The 22,090-nt window shown below is 37.9% G+C and overlaps 1 protein-coding gene across 1 annotated transcript; it reads left to right on the top strand.

Annotated features, from left to right (window-relative positions):
• Positions 1-254: 254 nt before the first annotated feature.
• ADH4 (alcohol dehydrogenase 4 (class II), pi polypeptide) lies at positions 255-22,090 on the top strand. The gene is made up of 9 exons (XM_059376347.1): positions 255-380; positions 1,245-1,346; positions 2,411-2,552; positions 3,948-4,035; positions 6,362-6,593; positions 9,491-9,751; positions 13,834-13,969; positions 14,389-14,527; positions 16,926-22,090. The coding sequence occupies exons 1-9, from the start codon at positions 363-365 to the stop codon at positions 16,948-16,950; spliced, it is 1,143 nt and encodes a 380-aa protein (XP_059232330.1). The 5' UTR covers positions 255-362; the 3' UTR covers positions 16,951-22,090.

Here is a 22,090-nt window from a genome sequence, read left to right as displayed (position 1 = left end):
AGAAAGAGAGGGGGGGACGGAGGGAGGGAGGAAAAGGAAAGGAAAGAAAAGAAAAGAAAAAGAAAAGAGAGAGAAAGGAAGAAAGAGAAAGAAAGAAAGACGGGGAGGGAGGGAAACAGAAACTCTTCAAATAAGGGCTGGGATCAGTGGCAATTGGCAGCTGAAATATGATAGCACAAATCACATGAGAAATGGGCAGAGCTATGTGTCAAAGCCATAAAGGAGAAAGTGATTGGATAATAAAAGGCAGTAATGGTATTTATTCAAAGACAGGTCATTACAGGACACAGAACACACTGAACAGACGTGGAAGAGCTTCTTAAATCAGAAAGAAACTTCCAAGCCTAGTTTGCCAAAGGAAAATGGGCACCAAGGGCAAAGTAAGCAAATATACTGTTTCTTTATTTGATTCTTGGTTTGTGTGGTTGGGTTTTTTTGTTATTGTTGTCTCTTTATAAGTTTACTAAAACAAATTTCCTTTAGGATTACTCTCAGAAAGCAGCTATTTAAAGCTGATCAAAAGGATATGAGTGAACTCGTGCTAGGAATTTAAGGAAATTACTGTGGATTTGCCAAAATTCTTAATACAAGAGTGTTCAATTAAATATTACTTATAAAGGTCAAAAAAAGAGGAATTTGAGTACCTATGCTACAATAACACAATAGAATTTGCATCTGTTAGAAATGAAAGAATATGGAAAATAGTGTATTAATAAGTAGAAAATGTAGATTATAAAGTATTACGTTTTCATATTATTACAAAAGTATTAGGAAAGTATTTTGTATTAGTTTCTCATATTTTATATTAATATAAAAGTATTACAAAAGTATTTTATAATACAAAAGTATTACAAAAGATCCCATATAGGGATATTGAAAAAATTTACATCAAAATCATAAAATAAGTCATAAAATCCCAGATGGATTTTGTTTCTTTTATTTTTATTTGTATTTTGAAACTTCCCATAATTAATATATATTGCATCTGCAATAAGACTAATGATATTTAAAAATATAATTCTAAAATTGCATAACTACCAAAAATTATGGATTCATGTGTCAAAGACTGGGAAAAGCATACCAAAATCAAAAATAGTAGCATTACAATAGAGGATTATAGGTTTGTTTCTTTCCACTTTCCTTCAATGTCATACTTAAATTTTTAAATACAATCTTGATTAATGCTAGTTTAAGGCTTATCTGTTATTTATGTGATTAATTTCCCCTTCCTCCCTCTTTCTCAGGTTATTAAATGCAAAGCAGCCGTTGCCTGGGAAACAGGCAAGCCTCTTTGCATAGAAGAGGTTGAGGTAGCTCCCCCCAAGGCTCATGAAGTTCGTGTGCAAGTAAGTGGGGATTTTTCATAGCCCGTACAGACGAGGCACTAAGTGCAGACTTGCCTTCTTCAGGTCAAGCCTGCGTGGCATGACTGAGAGTACCTGGAGTTTCACCTTCAGCAGAACTACAGTCTTTAGGTCCAGATAAAAATACACATTATCTCAGGAGGTGCAAATTACTAATTACCAGTTGTTACTGATAACAGGTTTAACATTTATTTGAACTATCTTTATATTAATCATTAGCCCTAAGAATTAGACCAAGGAATTCACTTCAAATGAGAATCAGGTAGATTTTCTTTTGGTTTCCAGTTGCCAGGTATTGGAAAGTGTTATTAAAAGAAAAATGGGGGGGGGGGGGGACTGGCTCCAAAACAAAATAGAGGAAAGACCTGAAGTGCTGCCCAGGGCAGTAAGAGTCCTGGGGGCGCAAAGGGGGAAGTATGGGTAAGCAGGGAAAAGAGACCATCCCAAGGAGGCAGAGATCACAGATCAAAAGGTGGCAGAACTTCTCCATTTTCGCCACAGCTGGCCTGGCTTCCATTTTTACCTCCGGACCACTACAAGACAGGTTTATACATGAGAATGAATAGGATAGCCTCACCAAGAGAATCTTGAAGAGTAAGGGGTATGTTGGTGACTGAGACAATCCTTTATCTGCTATAACTTTGAATTATAAAAATTGTATTATTTCTATTTCACTTCATAAAATTTCAACAAAATTTGCACAAGCCCTAGGAACCTGTGTTCCCTACACTCCCTCTTCTAAAAGATTCTGTTCAGCTTTTCTCTTTTACCTTTGATTTCTCCTCTCCTGGAGACACTAACTGCCAATTCCATCTCTTCGCCTAATTTTCCAGGGGCCAGGAAAGTTAGAAAACAAAGATTTAGAAGAAAAGACTATATGCTGATATTTTTAATTGTTCTTTTTTTTTTTTTTTCCAAAATGTAATTCTTTTACTGAGCTCCAGGAATGTTGTAAAGTTTCAGGGTGACATTGGACCTAAAACTACCCTCCTAACAACTCCAGTGATATGACAGAAACAGGACTCAAGTCTATGGTTGCCTTGTAGATAATCGCCACTGCCCTGTGCCATACTGATGCCCATCCTATCAATCCTAAATTTAAAGATGGCCTTCTTCCAGTGATCCTTGGCCATGAGGGTGCCGGAATTGTGGAAAGTGTGGGGCCAGGAGTGACCAACTTCAAACCAGGTATGTTCTTTCCTGTCTCCGATTCAATGGAAATGTCCAGATAGCTTGAGAACTGAAAGAGTCCTGGTTTTGCATGTTATAATTGATCTCTATTTTTATAGGGGAACCATATCTTCCAAAAACAAACTAAGTAAGACATGCAATCTACCACAGTCTAACAAGGAGACAGAATATGTGATATCAGAACTAATAAAGTCTGGAAAATATGGTCACTTTATTTACATATAGCATCAAGAAACTGTGCTATGAAGCAAAGCCACAAAGTGGGGCACAAATGAAAATTCATGACAGCCTCTTCTAAATAAAACAAAAATAGTTTAATATCATAAAGAATTTAAAGAATGAGTATTTACAGTTAGCTTAAGTGAGAAATATTATATATGCCCATGTCAGCTTATGTGTCTTTTTGAAACTTTGTAACATAAAAATAGTATGTAAATGAAGTATGGCAATGGCTGAAATCATTTACTTCACATTTTATAACATATTCACAAAATACTGGAATATGGGCTATATAGTACTCACTTGTCATGTAGGAGGACCCATATCATTCTTTCCTCCTTTAATGAGAATGCTCCAAACCTAGAAGTGTTTTAGATTCCATGCCAAATAAGATCAGAGAAATAAACCGCTCCTGTAAGTTTTGTATCTGTCAATTAGTCTGGCGAATGTAGTTCCAGCTCTGCCGTTTACTGAGCCATTTAGTGGATGTGTGACCTCCACCAGTGAAGTCACTTTTCTATGACACAGCAGATTTCTGTTTTGTGAAGTGGAGAGAAAAGGTACCCATCTCAAATATTGTCTGAGAATTAAATGAGATAGTATGCGAAGCAGTTAGAAGGTGCCTAGTCCATACTAAATGGTCATCAGGGGATAGAAGCCATTATCAAATTGAAATAGAGTAAAAGGCAGAAAGATACAGAATGTGAGAGTGAACTAAACGGTGACACACGGCAATGACATCAAGTTTAATCTCCATATCCAGCATGTTGTTGTCAACCTCTCCTATTATATGAGGATACTCTGTTCCCTACTGGATGCTCAGAAATGTAAAAAATAAAAATAATAGTAAGAGTCATGATGCAGAGAGTTGCAATGACAGCAGAGTCTCAGACAGGACACCGTAGCTAGTGGTATCAATGCAGATTTCTTGCTTACATGCCCAGTAACCAAAAAAAAAAAAAAAAAAAGGAAAAAAAAAAAGTTAAAAAGACAGTTACAATGCTTGGAAGAATCAGCAATCTTATAAAGCAACAAAACACCATCCCCATTTACACTTCCTGCTGAACATAAAATGTGTATCATAAAGAATGGTGTTTTCTACTAACTCTTCTGGTAGAAACTTTTTAGAAGCTGTATCTTAGGCAACATCCAGCATATGGTCTTTCTTTCCAGGTGACAAAGTAATTCCACTCTACATGCCTCAATGTAGAAAATGCAAGTTCTGTCTGAGTCCACTCACAAATTTCTGTACAAAACTCAGGTAAGCTCTATACTCTGGTTAGTAAAACTATAAATTGATATAAATATATGGGGAAGTATATTGGCAATACCTGAAGTTTCTACCCACCAATTCTAGGCCTGGGTGTATATAAGAAATTGTTGCAAAATTACCCAAAGAAACATATGCTAAAATGTTCGCTGCAACACTGTTTATAACAGCACTTAAAAATAGCCCAATGTCCAGGTGCCTGGGTGGCTCAGTGGGTTAAAGCCTCTGCCTTTGGCTCGGGTCATGATCCCAGGGTCCTGGAATCGAGCCCCACATCGGGCTCTCTGCTCCATGGGGCTCCCCTCTCTCTCTCTCTGCCTGCCTCTCTGCCTACTTGTGATTTCTCTCTCTCTGTCAAATAAATAAAATCTTAAAAAAAAAAAAATAGCCCAATGTCCACCAATAGGAGAATGGATTAACAAATTGCTCTGTAGTAACACAATGGAAAACTATACAACAATGGAAAGGGTTAAACTTGAGCCACATACAACAACATAGAATAATTTCACATACATAATGTTAACGGAACAAAGCAAGTTGCTGACAAATATATTTAGTAAGATATTATATACAAAACAGTACAATACACAGGGGCTCAGTCCCTTAAGCCTCTGACTCCTGATTTCAGCTCAGCTCTAGATCTCAGGGTGGTGAGATCAAGCCCCACATCAGACTCTACCTGCTTCTCTCCTTCTCCCTCTCCCCATTCGCACTGTTCTCTCTCTCTCAAATAAATAAATAAACTCAAAATAGTAGCTACTTCTATAGGAAATGAGAAAATAATAAAATGAGGTGCACTAAAATAATTTATTCCAAGGCCTACAGATATAAGTTCTGAGCTAGATTTCGAACATGGTCTGACTCCAGAGTTCAAAACCTTCATCACCTTATTCTTTAATGAGACTACATGCAGAAAACTCTATTTGTCCTTAATGCCAAATAAAGCTAGTTATTTCAGAAGCTAAACTGTACTACTCTTACATCTAATACCGTGCCTCAATTTCCTCATCTATAAAATGGGAATAATAATAATGTTTACTTTGCAGGGTTGTTTAGATATTTAAAGAATTAATATACCCTTTTGCAAAATTTAAAGAAATAACAGATTTTGGCAATGACCATCAATTTTTCCTAGAATTACCTACAAGGTAATATTTGTCTCCAGATGAAGATACACAACACCACCTCTGAAATAGTCCTACAAAATATAAAACCTTAATTAAATCAGCCAATTAGACTGAAAATACTAGTTTAGAGGAAATACAGGGATGGAAAATGTATAAAACCCAATTGGGTTTTAGTTAATTTTTTATTTAATTTTATTTATTTTATTTAATTAATAAATTCACTTACTTAATAATTTAATTAATTCAGGTTTTAATTAATAGGAATGTAATTAAGAGGAATTAATAGGAATGTAATCAGAACACTTCAGAATGAGGAAAACTGTACAGGTCAAATGACTATTTCTTCAGTAAACAAATTGCAAAGGAAAAAAAGAAGAAAAAGGAGGGAGGTGAGAACCTATCGATTAAAAGAGATTTAATCATATCAAAGAAATGCAATATGTCAACCTAAAAGAATCCTTTTGAGATACATACTAAAATGTTTACAAATGAAGTTGTTAATGTGTGAGGTTTACTTCAAAACCATCCCATGGGGGCGCCTGGGTGGCTCAGTGGCTTAAAGCCTCTGCCTTAGGCTCAGGTCATGATCCCAGGGTCCTGGAATGGAGCCCATATTGGGCTTTCTGCTCAGCAGGGAACCTGCTTCCTCCTCTCTCTCTGCCTGCCTCTCTGCCTACTTGTAATCTCTGTCTGTCAAATAAAATAAATAAAATCTTTAAAAAACCAAACAAAAAAAAACAAAACATCCCATGGGGGAGGGTAGGTGCTGGGGAAGGGTCAGTGCTGGAGCCGGTGGCGGGGCATGGTAAATAGACACCAGACCATCAGCCCTGAGATGGTAAATTCTGAAACTGGGATACGGTTGCACAGACATTCAACACACCAGTCTTTCTACTTTTATATATAGTTGAGTTTTCCATAACAAAATTTGTTTAAGAATTAATGCATACAAATCCCTAAGAGAGTTTCTGGCACATAAAAAGTATTCAGTAAAAAGTTTATTATCATTATTGTCTTTGGACTGCTTCTGACTATATATTTACAGGAAAAGTCTCAAGTCATTTTCTCAATTTTTCTATCTCATAAAATTGTCGAAACAAAAATATGACACCTAACATTTTTTTCAGGAGTGTAATCAATGGTCCATTTACTTTCTCTTTTTATATCTTTTTTTTTTTTTAATTTTCTAGTCTTGACAAAAACCCCCTTATTGATCAAGAACTAATGCAAGACAAAACCAGCAGGTTCACCTGCAAAGGAAAACCGATTTACCATTTCATGGGGACCAGTACCTTCGCTCAGTACACTGTAGTATCAGATATAAATCTTGCCAAAATCGATGATGATGCAAATTTAGAGAGAGTTTGTCTGTTTGGATGTGGGTTTTCAACTGGCTATGGAGCTGCAATCAACACAGCCAAGGTAAAAGTGTTTCATCACCAGGTTGCATGAAACAGGATTTTACCAGGAGACAGGGTGATAAAGCAGCTAATTATTCTTCAAGCCCTAGCTCTGTCATTTATCACCTCTGTGGTGTTAGGCAAGTTATTTAACTTCTCTACTCCTACTCTCTGCAATAACATCTACTACAAATGGTTTTGGAGATAATTAAATCATATTACATATATAAGACATCTGGCCCAGCAGCAGGCATAGAGTTGGCACCTGGTTCATGTTAATCTCTTTTCCTATACTGATACGTTAGATTACAGACCATCCCTACCTTAAACACTGCATGCTTAAATATGTCCCCTGAATATAAATGCTCATCTTGGGACAGCAGACCCAGTCAAGAAGCAAGAGAAACTACAGAAACCCCACCCATACAGTCACCCCTGCTTTCCCCCTGATCTTGCAGATTTCTCTCCCTCCAATTTGTAGTTCATCTCTGCTTCTCATCCTGTCCCTTTATGGCTCCAACGGAGTTTCTCAGGAGGCAGCCCTGAGGGTGGCAAGATGCATCCCTGGAAGCCCATGTTAGAATCTAGAAGCTTTCACAAAACCGTTCAATGAGAACTGGACAGATGTATCACTTGGATGCCTCAAACAACCCCCTTATTGAAGCCTCTTTCACATCAGCCTTCATCCCTTGAGTTCAAACTGCAAAATGCAACCAGAGTGGTCTTTCTAAACAACAAATGTGAAGATTTCATTCCCCTTTCATTACTCCACTTTTCTGTCAGCGAGCTAGTGATTCTCCCTAATTCTTCCTTCGCAGGTTCACTATTCCCCAAGGCTGACCCTCAGTCTCTGGGCTCCAGTCACTGTGGCCCCTGGGATTTCCATACCTAGTTCCCACCAACACTCTATGGAAAGCTCCCCCACCTCTTCTGGTTGATTCCATTTTTTTTTTTTAAACTTCCTACCAGAAACCCTCCAGCCTCTTAGGCATGCATTGAGTGTCCCTGCCAAGTTCCCCCAAAGTATCTGTGTTTATCCCCATCTTCCTTCTTAATACACTCTGGAGAAATTTTCAATTTATTTCTACTTCTTATCAGACTATTTCGTCCTTGAAGGCAAGAACTCTCTCATTCATTGTGATATCTCCAGAGCCTAGCCCCGCCCCTGGCCCACAGTAGGAACTGGATAATTTTTCAATGAATGAATGAAGCCAGGCTCTTATGCGACCCTTTAAACACCTTGATAAGGCTTGATCCTCAGCTTTAAAATCCAAATATTCCTTTTTATCAGGCTACCTGGAGTTGTGTAAGTGTCAAGGAATTAAACTCAGCCTAACCAATATAAAAAGCTGATCTAACAGCCAGAATATCTAGATAAGACTTCTCACTGAGAATTACTCAAGCAGACAGGAATGCTACTTTTGGCTATTAGTATTAAAAATTTAAAAATTGTATGAGAAGTCAGACTACAATCTGAAGGCTCCTAGAGGAAGGGTATCGTTAATTGAGTGGACTTAAAAGCACATGTTAACCATGGCAGTCAAGGAATATTCTCCTCTAGAAAGCACTGGAAGCATTATTGCTCTCTGGGCCACCCTTCCCCCTTTCCTGGAGTCCATGCAGACTATCACCTTCTACTATTCTAGTCTTTCTTCAGGGATATTAACACTAATGATTCAGCTACAGTTTTCTTTAAAAACCAATCAAAGTTGATGTAAATTTCACGTCCTGCTCTTCTCACTGTTGAGGAACACTTAAACCACTTCATAGGAGGCTTAGGGAATAGAAGAGAAATGAATCTGATAGTAACAAATTAAGAGAAGAAATATCACTGATTCTAGCCAAAAGGCAAGAGCTTTAATAAAGTTTAATATACTTCCGGGGAAAAAAGTCATGAAACAACTTTGTATAATTATTGTATAACCTGCATCCAGGATGACCAGGACTCCTAATTCTTTTTAATTTGCTCACATCTTTTACTGCCAAATTAACCACATATCACAGAGATCTTTGGAAGCATGAAAGTGTCCTGTAACAGTGTTGTCTACGAATAGATAATCATCCACTATGTATAGTCCTATCCTCAAATGGGGAGAGGGATACTTTATGTAACCCTTTCCCCTACTGCAATCAAAGGCACTTTTACACACAGCCATTCAGTTGTTTAACACAATTAATACAGTATATTCTAATTATATGGTTGTGAGCTGTGTACAACCACTGTGTACAACATTGCCTTTCTACTCTCAATGATAGAGGCAAACTTTTGAACAAGGTCTCTAGAGAAATATATTTAGGACTATCGTGAACACATACCACAATATTAAATAGTACATTGTGTACATAGAAAATATTCTGAGTACTTGTAAAAAAATGTTTTATTTCACCCTGAGTAGTAAAAGTCAGTGTATGCATGCCTAATATCATGCATAAATTAAAGTAAGAGATACTCATTCTCTCCATTCATTAACAATTTTGTTTTCAATTTAGAATGTATCACTATTCCCCGTGGGCAGATTCCTCTTTCCCTTTTGTTTATGATTTAATTCTAACAGTTTCCCATCATCATTAGAAAATATTATCTCTGTGTAGTATTTTTTTTTACAGTTATACCATTCTACAGAATAACACATCTCAGTCACAGCAACTTTCCTTATCATCTTGTATATTCTGTTTTTATGTAATTCAAGGCAACAGAGATTTATTAAAGACACAACATACAGAATACCCTTAATAGCAATGTGGAAAATAATAAGCCTTCAAAGAACTTAGCCCTCATTGGGCTCCCTGCTGCGAGGGAAGCCTGCTTCTCCCTCTCCCACTCCTCCTGCTTGTGTTCCCTCTTTCACTGTGTCTCTCTCTGTCAAGTAAGTAAAATCTTTTTTTTTTTTAATTATTTTATTATTTTCCTGCCTGCAGGTCACCCCTGGTTCTACTTGTGCTGTCTTTGGCCTAGGAGGAGTTGGTCTTTCTGCTATAATGGGTTGTAAAGTAGCAGGAGCTTCCAGAATCATAGCTATTGACATCAACAGTGAGAAGTTTACGAAGGCCAAAGCCCTTGGAGCCACTGACTGCCTCAATCCTAGAAACCTAGATAAACCCATCCAGGAGGTCATCATTGAAATGACCGGTGGAGGTGTCGATTTTGCCCTTGACTGTGCAGGTGGACCTGAAACCATGGTATGTATATTTTTTATAATAGTATATAATAATTTGTATTTGTTGACATTAATAAACATTGGCAATATGTTTATACTGAATGGTTATTTTATATTTATGTTATATTATATATTTATATAGACAATATTTATTAATAATATTAGATTGTGTGTATTATTACTAATATTTAACTAATAAATATTAATATTTACTTAGTAAGATATTAATATTTCTGTATATCCTTCCACATGAAATTCAGTAAAAAGAGAAAATTTAGAAATGAAAATCTTAAGAGAATTGTGCCTATGAGAAATGAGAAAGAAAAAAACAAAAAAGGCAGATTTAGAGAAGGGAAGAAGATAGGCTGACACAATATTACCCCTAACAGCTGGAGGTATTCCACTCCCACCTAAAAGCAGAGAGGTCAAAGGTTAGCAATCTACAAAATTAGGTCCACATCATAAATCTGAAATTTTCAAGTATATTCAATATATTAAATACACACACACTGCAAAATTGAAAAGTGGATTTTTTTTTTCCTAAACACTACAATTCCGTATCATTCAGATTTCTTCTCTCTGGACAACCTACATAATTTGCAGGCCTATCTAGGCATAGGACCCTAAGTGACTGCACAGCTGGAGACCCACAAAGCCAGCCCTGTTTATTCTACTCTAGAAAGTGGGGTAAAGAGCCAACCACAGAGATAACACATGGAAAAGTTAGCTTGCCAGACTGCCCAGCCTCACTCTCCAATGAAGGTTCACTTGATGCCTATTTATTTGCTCAAAGACGCTAAGTAGGGTTTTGCTTTGTTTTATGAAATGACCAGTTTATCAACTAATTATCTGCCCATGAATTCTTCTTATTTCATGAGTGAGCTCTGTGATTAACTATGGCATGATACCATTTTATTTACGACTTCACTCAGTGAAGGCTCCCAAAACCCTCCTCTTGGGAGGTTATAGAAAATAGAATTCTGTACTTTAACCTCCCAGTAGCAGGCTTCCCTGCAGTTCTTCCCCTCGGTTCTTATCCAACTCACACATTCTCCAGAAGAGAATGGAGTTGAGGAGGAGCTTCGGGAAGCATCAGGCTCCCTTCCTGCCTCTCTCCTCTCAGGATGGTTTCACTGCTTAATGTAACTGCTTAAAGTTACATTATTACCTGGCAGGTAATAAGCACTCAATAAATATTAGCTGTTACTGAAAATGCATGCATTAAGGGTTCCTTAATGTACTGTGTTCAATGCTTCAGACCTTGCTTTTTAAATTATCCTTGGCATCTGCAACTGACAACATTTTACATCCACTCCTCCATTTTCCACAGCTCAAAATTTTTTCAAACACTGAAATTCAGCCTATTGACCTTATTTTTCCAGTACAGAAATTGTCAATACTGGCTACACTTTAGAAATGACGGGGGAGTTGTTATATTTGGTACATTTTTTAGTACCAATGCATAGACCATACCCCAGGATATCCTCATGAGCCTAGGGCCCAGGTACCAATATTTTTTTACAAGTTACTCAAGTCAAGAACCACTTGATCTAAAACTTCGCAGGTTCTATTATTATTTAAATTATGGAACAGAATTATACCAGAGAATCCAAATAAGAAGAGATGGATTTATTTAATCACAAAAAGATCAGCTACCTACCCATCCATCAAGTTGCCATAACTAAGGATAGTTAAATTTCTCAGGTGAGAGGAGATTCCAGTAATGGGTGTGAACTTGAGTTCAACGAATACTAATTCTCTAAAGCAGGCTAAAGAATCCAACAGAACAATCAGAAAGTTACAATAACTAACAATGTTATAGTTTTGAGAAGTAAAAGTAATTCTCATCAAAAGTTATCAGAAGCTTCAAAATAAAACCTTGTACTTGCATATAATATCCATTTTTAACTAAGTTATCATTAAGGAGATGAATTCCTCACTTGAGCAAAGCTCCAGAATGTAGAAAAGGCAAGCGGGGGGAGCACCTGAGTGGCTTCGTTAGTTAGGCATCAGACTCTTCATTTGAGCTTGGGTCATGATCTTGAGGTCATGAGATTGAGCCCACATTGAGCTCTGTACTCAGCAAGCAGTCCACTCAGGATTCTCTCTCCCTCTGACCCTCTCCCCTGCATGCTCTCTCGCTCACATGGATAAATCTTTAAAAAAAAAAAAGGCAAACAGGAAAAACACTTTAAAACTAAAACAGAAAATAGGAGCCAATGTAAATAGCTAGGTTCAGGTAACAAGTCTATGAATTTTCCCCTCTCCACGGATCTCTCTATACAGCATAAAGAAAAATACTTCTGCCATATAAAAAGTGCACATGTAGAAGAGCTGCTATTTAGAAATGTCATGAATTCTCAAAACAATAAACATTTACTCAAATAAAAATTTCAAAACACATTCTAAAAGTTCTAGGTCACTGCATCTATCATTGCTAGTAACACAGGACAAAGAAATGGGGGAGAATTTACTGTACTTCAAATTGCTTCTTTTAGGGGTACCTGGGTGGCTCAGTCAATTAAGCATCTGTTTTGGCTCCAGTCATGATCCGAGGCTCCTAGGACTGAGCCCCCCATCAAGGCCCCCATTGGGCTCCCTGCTCAGCGGGGAGTCTGCATCTCCCTCTCCTCTGCCACTTCCCCCACTTGTGCTCTCTCACTCTCACTCAAATAAATAAATAAAATCTTTAAAAAAAAAAAGATTTTATATATTTATTTGACAGCGAGAGATCACAAGTAGGCAGAGAGGCAGGCAGAGAGAGAGGAAGGGAAGGAAGCAGGCTCCCTGCCGAGCAGAGCGCCCGATGCGGGACTCGATCCCAGGACCCTGAGATCATGACCTGAGCTGAAGGCAGCGGCTTAACCCACTGAGCCACCCAGGCGCCCCTAAAATCTTTTTTTTAATTGCTTCTTTTATACAGTGATCGGTGATGGAAAAAGCTATACTTCCTATTGAGACTTTTGTAAAAGTAAAAATTGCCCCAACAAGTCAGAATTAAGTTGAGCACGGAGTATGGCAAAGGACATAAAACAAAGTTCACACTTTTCCTCTTTAAGATTAGTCTCAAAAGATTTAAATGTTCATCTATTTACCATATAGCTTCTTGTGGAATGGCCATCAACAAGTTTATATATTTCTTAAATTTCTTTATATTTTCAATCATTGGCATTTTTATATTAACCCCAACCTTCCAATAAGTTACCATAATATGGTTTTCTCTGTCATGGGAAGATCAGTGCCACTCCCCTGGACCACTGCCTTCCTTGCAGTGACTCAGCAATGAAGGCTTAATCAAGTTCACATTTTCGCCTTCACAGTCTCAACCTGAGGTCATCTTGGTTGTTACAGCAGGAGAATGGACAGCTGGCAGGTCGCACACCAGCTTTCCTGTTTTGTCTATGGGGTAACACATCACTTCTGCTCACAGCCCATGGCCCAGAGTTAGTGATATAACTCCACCTAACTATGAGAGTTAAAAAATGTAGGGAAGCAGATGAAATGTTTTATGAGCAGCAGCCAATGTCAGATTCTGTTTAACTGTTTTGCTCTCTGCTTTAAATAGCATTTTTTAAATCTATTCTATTGAGATATACTAAGTTTACAGTGTGTACCTCACTTCCTAGGTTCTAGTAAATACTTATTCATCCTCTCCTCAGGACTGCAAGGATTGTGTTTTTATGTCTCTGAAATTGCACGTTTTAGTACGTACCCACAGCAGATCGCAGAAAACTTGATTAGAATTTATAATATACATCTTCTAGAGTTCTTTCTTAACTTCACATATGTTTTTTTCTTGATATGCAATGATCTACAGTCCAGGTTCAGCCCAACTATGGTATTAAATAGAAGAAATTATTAAGCTCTGTTTCTTTTTAATATCTTTTTTGATGAAGTTCAAATTTTTAATGAATGTTCTATCTGAAACTGAACAGTGCAGCTTCAGGTATCAATCAACAATACCGTAACCTCCTTAGCTTGAATAATCTTGTCTTATATGCAGAGTTGTATAAATTTTCCCTCAAGTATTGTACATACCTACTCTAGAGTTTGTGTTCTATTTTTTTCTACTTACTCAGCTAATCCTTTTTGTTTAACTTCCAGAGAGCAGCCCTGGACAGTACAACAGCAGGTTGGGGGTCATGTACTTTCATTGGAGTAGACTCTGAAATGAGAGGACTGATGATATCTCCAGTGGAGCTAATAATGGGCCGTACCATAAATGGAACATGCTTTGGTGGTCAGTTTCTTTCCTCTCTTAATTTTCTCCATAGCGGTACGCAAATTCTTATAATGAAGATTATTGAATGGAAAGGAAAATTGTTTAAATACTGAATGCCTAATAATAAATCTAGAGACTGCATAAAAGTTATTCTAGGAATTATTTGAAAGCAAATATTTTGTATATATGGATAACTACAATTTGCAGACTGAAATTCAATTTGCATTAAAGTGAACCAACACAGAGGAAAAACTGAGAAAATTCCTTATCTAGAAATAGGAACTAATTTTAACATTTCTTATTAAGAAAAACTTTAAAAAAAATACAAGTGTAGAAAATTAAAGAAGCAACCTAGTAATTTCATTCATTCAACAAACTGATTAAACTAACTCCTGTCAAATACCATGTCTTTAACTGGCATTTTGGCCAAATTACAGGTTGGAAAAGCATTGATTCTATCCCAAAGCTGGTTACTGACTACAAGAAGAAGAAAATTGATCTGGATATATTGGTGACTCACACCCTGCCTTTTGACAAAATCAATGAGGCATTTGAACTAATGAACCAAGGCAAAAGGTAAATTAACAAACAGAGGAATAAGTGGTTTGAAAAAACTTTACAATGACTATTTTATGTTAAGAACTAACCAGTTTGTCTTTTCTGACATCTTCCACATCATCACACATACTAGATGTGCTTAAAAGATTAAATAGTGGCCTCTGGAAAAAAGATAAGCTTCCTACTCTATTTCCATAATATACACTGTCATACACTATTCCAACATAGAATGGTGATATAAACTGATACATATTTTCCTTCTCACAAACAACTATTAACTCAGTTGGGGCTGCTCTCTAGAAAGAAAGGTTTTCACAGTATAAGGTCAGGTTACTCTGGTACAATATTGCCCTGGGTTTCGCCTAATTATGTTCTGCAATTAAAAAATGCCCACTCCAGGCCCTTCATAATCAGAACCAGGTAAAAACTATGGACATGTGAGCAGTGGGTGGCTCATTTAAAGAAACTTAAAGGGTGCCCCAACTCTACTCCCTCTTGCTTTGTCCCTGGTCTCCTATAAGATACATTCTGATCCACAGTTTTAGCTATATTGTGCTCCTCTGGCACAGACCCTAAGAACTGATTTATAGAAATGTCCCAACTGGGGGACTTGTAGCAACTGGGGAGCAGGAGATCTTAGGATGATTAATTTTGGTTAAAATGATCAAGCACAGTTTGGTAACTAGAAACAAAGGGGGAAACACCAGGAACAGTTTCACAGAGGAGATGCAGGACCAAAAAAGCAACGAAAAAAGAAGATATCACAAAATGGGAGTCAGGGGAACCTAAAGTTAAATGACATGAGTGTGAAGCAGAAAATAAATGTTGCAAAAGTAGAAAATAGGTCCATGACATGAGGATCCAGTTTCTTTCCTGGGAAAGAAACCTGAGAAACTATTTCTACTGACATGAATTATCTAATTTGCAAACATTACCTACAACATATCCAATAGAAGCTCAATAGGGGCACCAGGTTGCCTCAGACAGCTGAGACCCTGCCTTTGGCTTAGGTCATGGTCCCAGAGTCCTGGGATCAAGTCCCACATTGGGTTCCCTGCTCAGCGGGGAATGTGCTCTTCCCCCTCACTCTCCCTCTATGCTCTTTCTCTCTCGAATGAGTAAAATCTTTATTTAAAAAAGTTCAATAAAATAAAGAAAAAAGAACCATTGTTTAAGCTATATAAGATAACTTAGTGTATAAATCCTGCAATATCTCGCACATTCTCAATAACCCCATAAGGAACAGCCCTTATGTTGGGAGTTAGGGTGGAGTTTGGGGCCTCAGACTATAAAACTCTCATCTCCTCCACCACCATCCCTTTTCCCCCTAGAGTTATGTTACGGAATATAACACACAAGGAATGCTGAGTGGGAGCCAAATGGAAAATGGTGAATTACTTTATTAATAGCTGGGAAAGTCTCCCATACTCTTAAAGCAGGCCTGATAATCGGTGGAAGAATGCTAGGCTGAGGGCTAGATACCTGAATGAGGCCTCCTACTTCCCCTCTGGTTCACTGGGAAGACCACATTACTGCCCACACTGAAAGAAAAGTGACAGTGGAGAAGGCAGAGGATAGAAGTTAGCATATGGGTACAGAAGCAAGGAGAGGGAATGCAACACCCAGCTGGTCTTTTAAGGTGCAGTGATCCTGACTCATGGTGAGACAAGGACACAGGGGTTCTCCCTCCACAGGTAGACAGATGTAGTTCCAGTCTCTGGGTGAAGAAAACATCATGCATGGCAACCTGCTAAAGCCAGGGATTCGACAGCTCCAGCAGTAAGGTGGAACATAAGGAAGTCTCTGTCCTTGAGGCTTTATCCCCTTCTTTTGCTTCTTGTTGAAGGAATTATCCAGGAGTAAGAATATTTAGATTCTCAGAAAGCATCATCCCAGCACACCAAGCAGTGACTGTTCCAAGATGAAAACCCCAGTACAACCAGAGCATGTTCTACTCTGTAGCAACAATGGGCAGCACAGACCTCACCCAGGGTCACGTGAGGGTCTCCAACTTTTCCCAGCTTAATAGCACCATGTACAAAGTATTATTAATTCCATGAATGGCAAGATAAAAGAAATTAGGGATAATGTATTAATTTCTTTTCTTTATAGATTGTCTATAAAGAAAGACTGAACCAAATGTTGAAAGAAAAATACAAAAATTGGGGCACCTGGGTGGCTCAGTCAGTTGGGCAGCTACCTTCTGCTCAGGTCATGATCCCAGGGTCCTAGGATCAAGGCTGCATCGGGCTCCCTGTTTTTCCCTCTCCCTCTGCCTGTCATTCTCCTTGCTTGTGCTCTCTCTCTAAATCTCTGTCAAATAAATAAAATCTCTTTAAAAATACAAAAATTATTTGTGGGTTTTGGTTAAATTTACCATAAAAAATTATGCCAACAATTGTCTTATTTTTCACAGCATTCGAATAGTCCTGACCTTCTGAAGATGCGCAGGAACAATCTGGAAATCTACCTGACTGATTCTGAATGGCTCCAGTTGATTTGTAGCCTATAATAAGGAAACAAAGGTTGCCACGAATCTAAACAACTATTTGTAGCTATATAACTATTTAACATCAAATAGTTATAAACATCATAGTATCTGTATCCATAAAGCATGTTAATATTTCCTATTTAGTAAGTATGATAACTGATGTGCTTATGAACAGAATTATGAGAATTGTTTAAAACTAGTTCTGCAGGGGCGCCTGGGTGGCTCAGTCATTAAGAGTCTGCCTTCGGCTCAGGTCATGATCCCAGGGTTCTGGGACTGAGCCCCACATTCAGTTTCCTGCTTGGCGGGAAGCCTGTTTCTCCCGCTACTTGTGCTCCCTCTCTTGCTGTGTCTCTCTCTGTCAAATAAATAAATAAAGTCTTTAAAAAATAAATAAATAAAACTAGTTCTGCAGAGGTGGGAGTGAAGAATGAAGAGTGATAACTAAAGCTAGATTGGCTATATGTTTATAATTTTTTAGGATGGGTGATAAATATATGGGGTTTCCTTACACTGTTCTCTCTACTTTGTTTATGTTAAAATTTTCCATAATAAAATAATTCTTACTAGAAAAAATTACTATTATAGATGTGTACATAAGATACATATATCTTAAAATATGTCATGTATATAAAATGCTATTACATAATTTCTGGGTTTCAATAAACTGCAAGCTCATCTTTAATAAGTTGTTAAGTAATTTCCTTTTTAACATCTGGTATTTTCTATTCTCTCAGCCCTACTTTACTGCTATGAACTATAATTACAAGTAGTGGGATATCAGAAGGTATATAAATGAGTATAGGTGTATAAAAAATGAAGATTTTTGAAAAGAAAAAACACATCTATACTCTCCAATTTCTATCTTTATTAATTGCCCCTTTCACCTTTGATAATCATGACAACATATAATGTTTAGAACTTTGGAGTTTAACAATCTGTAATTTGCATTAAGTATTTTTCCAGCCAATTAAAAGTAACAAAGAGAAAAGTACCTATAATAAAGTAACACAGTAAGTAAAAAGTTACAAGATATAACAGTAAGTAAAAAGTTACAAGATATAACAGACAATAAGATTCATATAGGCTTTAGTGGGAAAGGAGGGGAAAAATTAAAAATAAAAAAGATTTATATGAAAAGTAAAATGAGTATTTTTTTTTAAGATTTTATTTATTTATTTGACAGAGAGAGATCCTAAGTAGGCAGAGAGGCAGGCAGAGAGAGAGAGAAGAAAGCAGGCTCCCTGCTGAGCAGAGAGCCCGATGCGGGGCTTGATCCCAGGACCCTGGGATCATGACCTGAGCCAAAGGCAGAGGCTTTAACCCAGTGAGCCACCCAGGTGCCCTAAAATGAGTATTTTTAAACAATCCTCATAGACGCTACAATGGACAGTTTAAGGATAAGAGATAATAATATCATGATATTTGGATCACAGTAACAAACACTAGCTATCAGCTTTGAATAAGTCCTGAAACCAACTAGTTTTATTTTTAAATGTTTACTACATGTTGAATTCTGAGGGAAAATAAACTTCTCAGAAGCTCTGGCAGAGGAGGGTGATAATATCTCAAAGCAGAAACTAGTACTCCTGCTTACTGCAGAGTCTCTTTCCTTAGAAATGGAAGCCAGTTCATCTGTGTGTAAATGCTTGCTTTGTTGGCATCCTGGGGAGCAGGATGTGCCCAACAGGAGGCTGGCTGTCCTTTCCCAGGCTATTCCCTGTGTCAGGTATGTCTGTCCCCTCAGCCCCTCACCTCCTCTCCTCAAGCCTTCTCCAGCCTCCCTTGAGGCCTACCAGCTTTTCAAGCTTTTGGCAGCCACAGAGATGTTTTCCTTCCCTGACCTCCTTAGGTTCTTAATGTCTTTATCCAAATCCTAATACAGGCCCTTTCAAGTGCATGTTCGTAAACTTCTTCAAGGCAGGACAGTCTTTGAATATGTGCCTCTGTTAGACGCACTCAATAAACACATGGTGCTTGACAAAGTTTATCCTCACAAGTATCTGGTTTATGTTAGAATGATATTTCTTCTAAGTGATATTTTTCCAAAACATTTTCTACATGCTGCTTTTTTTACTAAACAGAGGTTCACAAACCCCATCCTAATAACTCAGAATGGTCACTATGAGAATTTTTATGCCACGTTGTTTTCCTCTCCCTCTCCCTTCTCTCCCTCTATCTCTGCAATCACTCCTGCAGTCAGTGGCCCCTGACTCTATCCAACTTCTAATTTCCCAATTTTGGTTCTGTGACTTGGAAAAAAAAAAACAAACAAAACAACTTCATTATTCTTCACTAGTCTGTTAAAATATTACTTACATAATCAGTGAAAACCCAGAGTGATGTGTATGAGGTTTAAAGCTGAACTTTGCTCATTCCTTTGGCAGCAGAGACCTTTTTTCTCATCCATGCACCCAGCTGAAACTCCTAGTGTATGAAATTACAATATAATTCTACAGTACAATATAATTCCACAATATAGTTTCCTGTAGATAAGAAATCGACAATATAATTGGGGGACCTAATGCCTAAGTCCCCCAAATATCTCTTTCTTAAATGAGAAACGAATGCCAAATCTGTATGATACTCCAGAAACCAAAATCACACACCAGTAACACATTTGGCAATGTGCAGAAAAGTTCCATTTAAAAATTGCACTTCATTTTTTTAAAAGACTTATTTATTTGTTTGACAGACAGAGACAAAGAGAGACTGAGGGCAGGAAGGGGGCAGAGGGAGAGGAAGACAAGCAGACGCCTCACTGAGGGGGGAGACTGATGTGGGCTCTATACCAGGACCCTTAGGATCATGCCCTGAGCTGAAATCAAGAGCCCCTAAATCAAGACGCTTAACTGAACCCCTAAAAACTGCACTTTAAAGACATAAAAATAAATTGCAAGCTACTGACAATTATCCGTTTCTCCTAAGGGCTCTCACATTCTCTCTTCAATTTTAAATGTCACTTTTTAAAATACTAAGGGCAACACACAAATCACAGTATTTCTAAGGTATCAAGTTACAAACAAAACTGGATGGGACTTGATCCCTCCAAAGGGAAAAAGAAAATTATTTTAAAGTTTTCGATTCTCTAACATAGATATTCAAGCCTATTTTTGTGTGTGTGTGCTTTTTTGGCCTGAAATTATTACAAAACTTTAAGAATGTCAGTTAACAGGGTGAGCAATACTTGAATTTAAAAGGCATCACAAGGGGCACCTGGGTGGCTCAGTGGGTTAAAGCCTCTGCCTTCGGCTCAGGTCATGATTCCAGGGTCTTGGGATCAAGCCCCACATTGGGCTCTCTGCTCAGAAGGGAGCTTGCTTCCCCCACTCTCTCTCTGCCTGCCTCTCTGCCTACTTCTGATCTGTCAAATAAATAAATAGATAATCTTTAAAAAAAAAATAAAAGGCAATACAATCATGGTATACTCTTCCGACAGGAAAAAAAAATGCGGTTTTAAGATACAGTCCCAGTCTCTTCAAACATCTTAGCCAATAATTGTTTTTCTAAATGCTACTACAGCACCCTCTGGTGTTCATTAAAACACTTTTTCCCGAAGAGATTACTGCCTATGTTCTCCTCTAGGATTCTGATGGATTCCTGTCTCACGTTGACGTCTTTTATCCATTTTGAGTTTATCTTTGTGTATGGTGTAAGAAAATGGTCGAGTTTCATTCTTCTACATATAACTGCCCAGTTTTCCCAGCACCATTTATTGAAGAGACTGTCCTTTTTCCACTGTATATTTTTTCCTGCTTTGTCGAAGATTATTTGCCCATAGAGTTGAGGGTCCATATCTGGGCTTCAATATCAGCCACAGCAACTTCTTTCAAGATATGTCTCCAAAGGCAAAGGAACAAAAGCGAAAATAAACTTTTGGGACCTCATCAAAATCAAAAGCTTCTGCACAGCAAAGGAAACAGTCAAGAAAACAAAGAGGCAACCCACGGAATGGGAGAAGATATTTGCAAATGACAGTACAGACAAAAGGTTGATATCCAGGATCTATAATGAACTCCTCAAACTCAACACACACAAAACAGACAAGCATATCAAAAAATGGGCAGAAGATGTGAACAGAGACTTCTCCAATCAAGACATACAAATGGCTATCAGATACATGAAAAAATGTTCATCATCACTAGCCCTCAGGGAGATTCAAATTAAAACCACACTGAGATATCACCTTACACCAGTTAGAATGGCCAAAATTAACAAGACAGGAAACAACATGTGTTGGAGGGTATGTGGAGAAAATGGAACCCTCTTACACTGTTGGTGGGAATGCAAGTTGGTGCAGCCTCTTTGGAGAACAGTGTGGAGATTCCTCAAGAAATTAAAAATAGAACTTCCCTATGACCCTGCCATTGCACTCCTGGGTATTTACCCCAAAGATACAGATGTCGTGAAAAGAAGGGCCATCTGCACCCCAATGTTTATAGCAGCAATGGCCACGGTCGCCAAACTGTGGGAAGAACCAAGATGCCCTTCAACGGATGAATGGATAAGGAAGATGTGGTCCATATACACTATGGAGTATTATACCTCCATCAGAAAGGACGAATCCCCAACTTTTGTAGCAACATGGACGGGACTGGAAGAGATTATGCTGAGTGAAATAAGTCAAGCAGAGAGAGCCAATTATCATATGGTTTCACTTACTTGTGGAGTATAACAAATATCATGGAAGACATGGGGAGTTAGAAAGGAGAAGGGAGTTGGGGGAAGTTGGAGGGGGAGGTGAACCATGAGAGACTATGGACTCTGAAAAACAATCTGAGGGGTTTGAATTGACGGGTGGGTGGGAGGTTGGGGTACCAGGTGGTGGGTATTATAGAGGGCATGGATTGCATGGAACACTGGGTGTGGTGAAAAAATAATGAATACTGCTATGCCGAAAATAAATTAAAAAAAAAAAAAAACACTTTTTCCCATCTACCAGATTCTATTTTCTTGAAGAAAAAGGATTCAGGGAGAGAATAACAAGTTTCATTTATATCACAGTTAACATTTTAAAAAGTACTTTCATGTGCATTATTCCATATGATTCTCCAGAATTCTGACTGAACAATAAATTCTTTTTTTTAAGA

This window comes from Mustela nigripes, chromosome 1, assembly GCF_022355385.1.
Source record: "Mustela nigripes isolate SB6536 chromosome 1, MUSNIG.SB6536, whole genome shotgun sequence".
Taxonomy (NCBI): Eukaryota; Metazoa; Chordata; class Mammalia; order Carnivora; family Mustelidae; genus Mustela; species Mustela nigripes.
Note: the sequence above shows the minus strand (reverse complement) of the source record. Positions and strands in the feature narration are given on the sequence as shown.

Bases quoted from the DNA above. Each gene is read 5' to 3' on its own strand.
- ADH4 (XM_059376347.1), top strand. The intron at 9,752-13,833 runs GTATGTATATTT...TTTAACTTCCAG, and splicing joins CAGGTGGACCTGAAACCATG to AGAGCAGCCCTGGACAGTAC. The intron at 14,528-16,925 runs GTAAATTAACAA...TATTTTTCACAG, and splicing joins CTAATGAACCAAGGCAAAAG to CATTCGAATAGTCCTGACCT.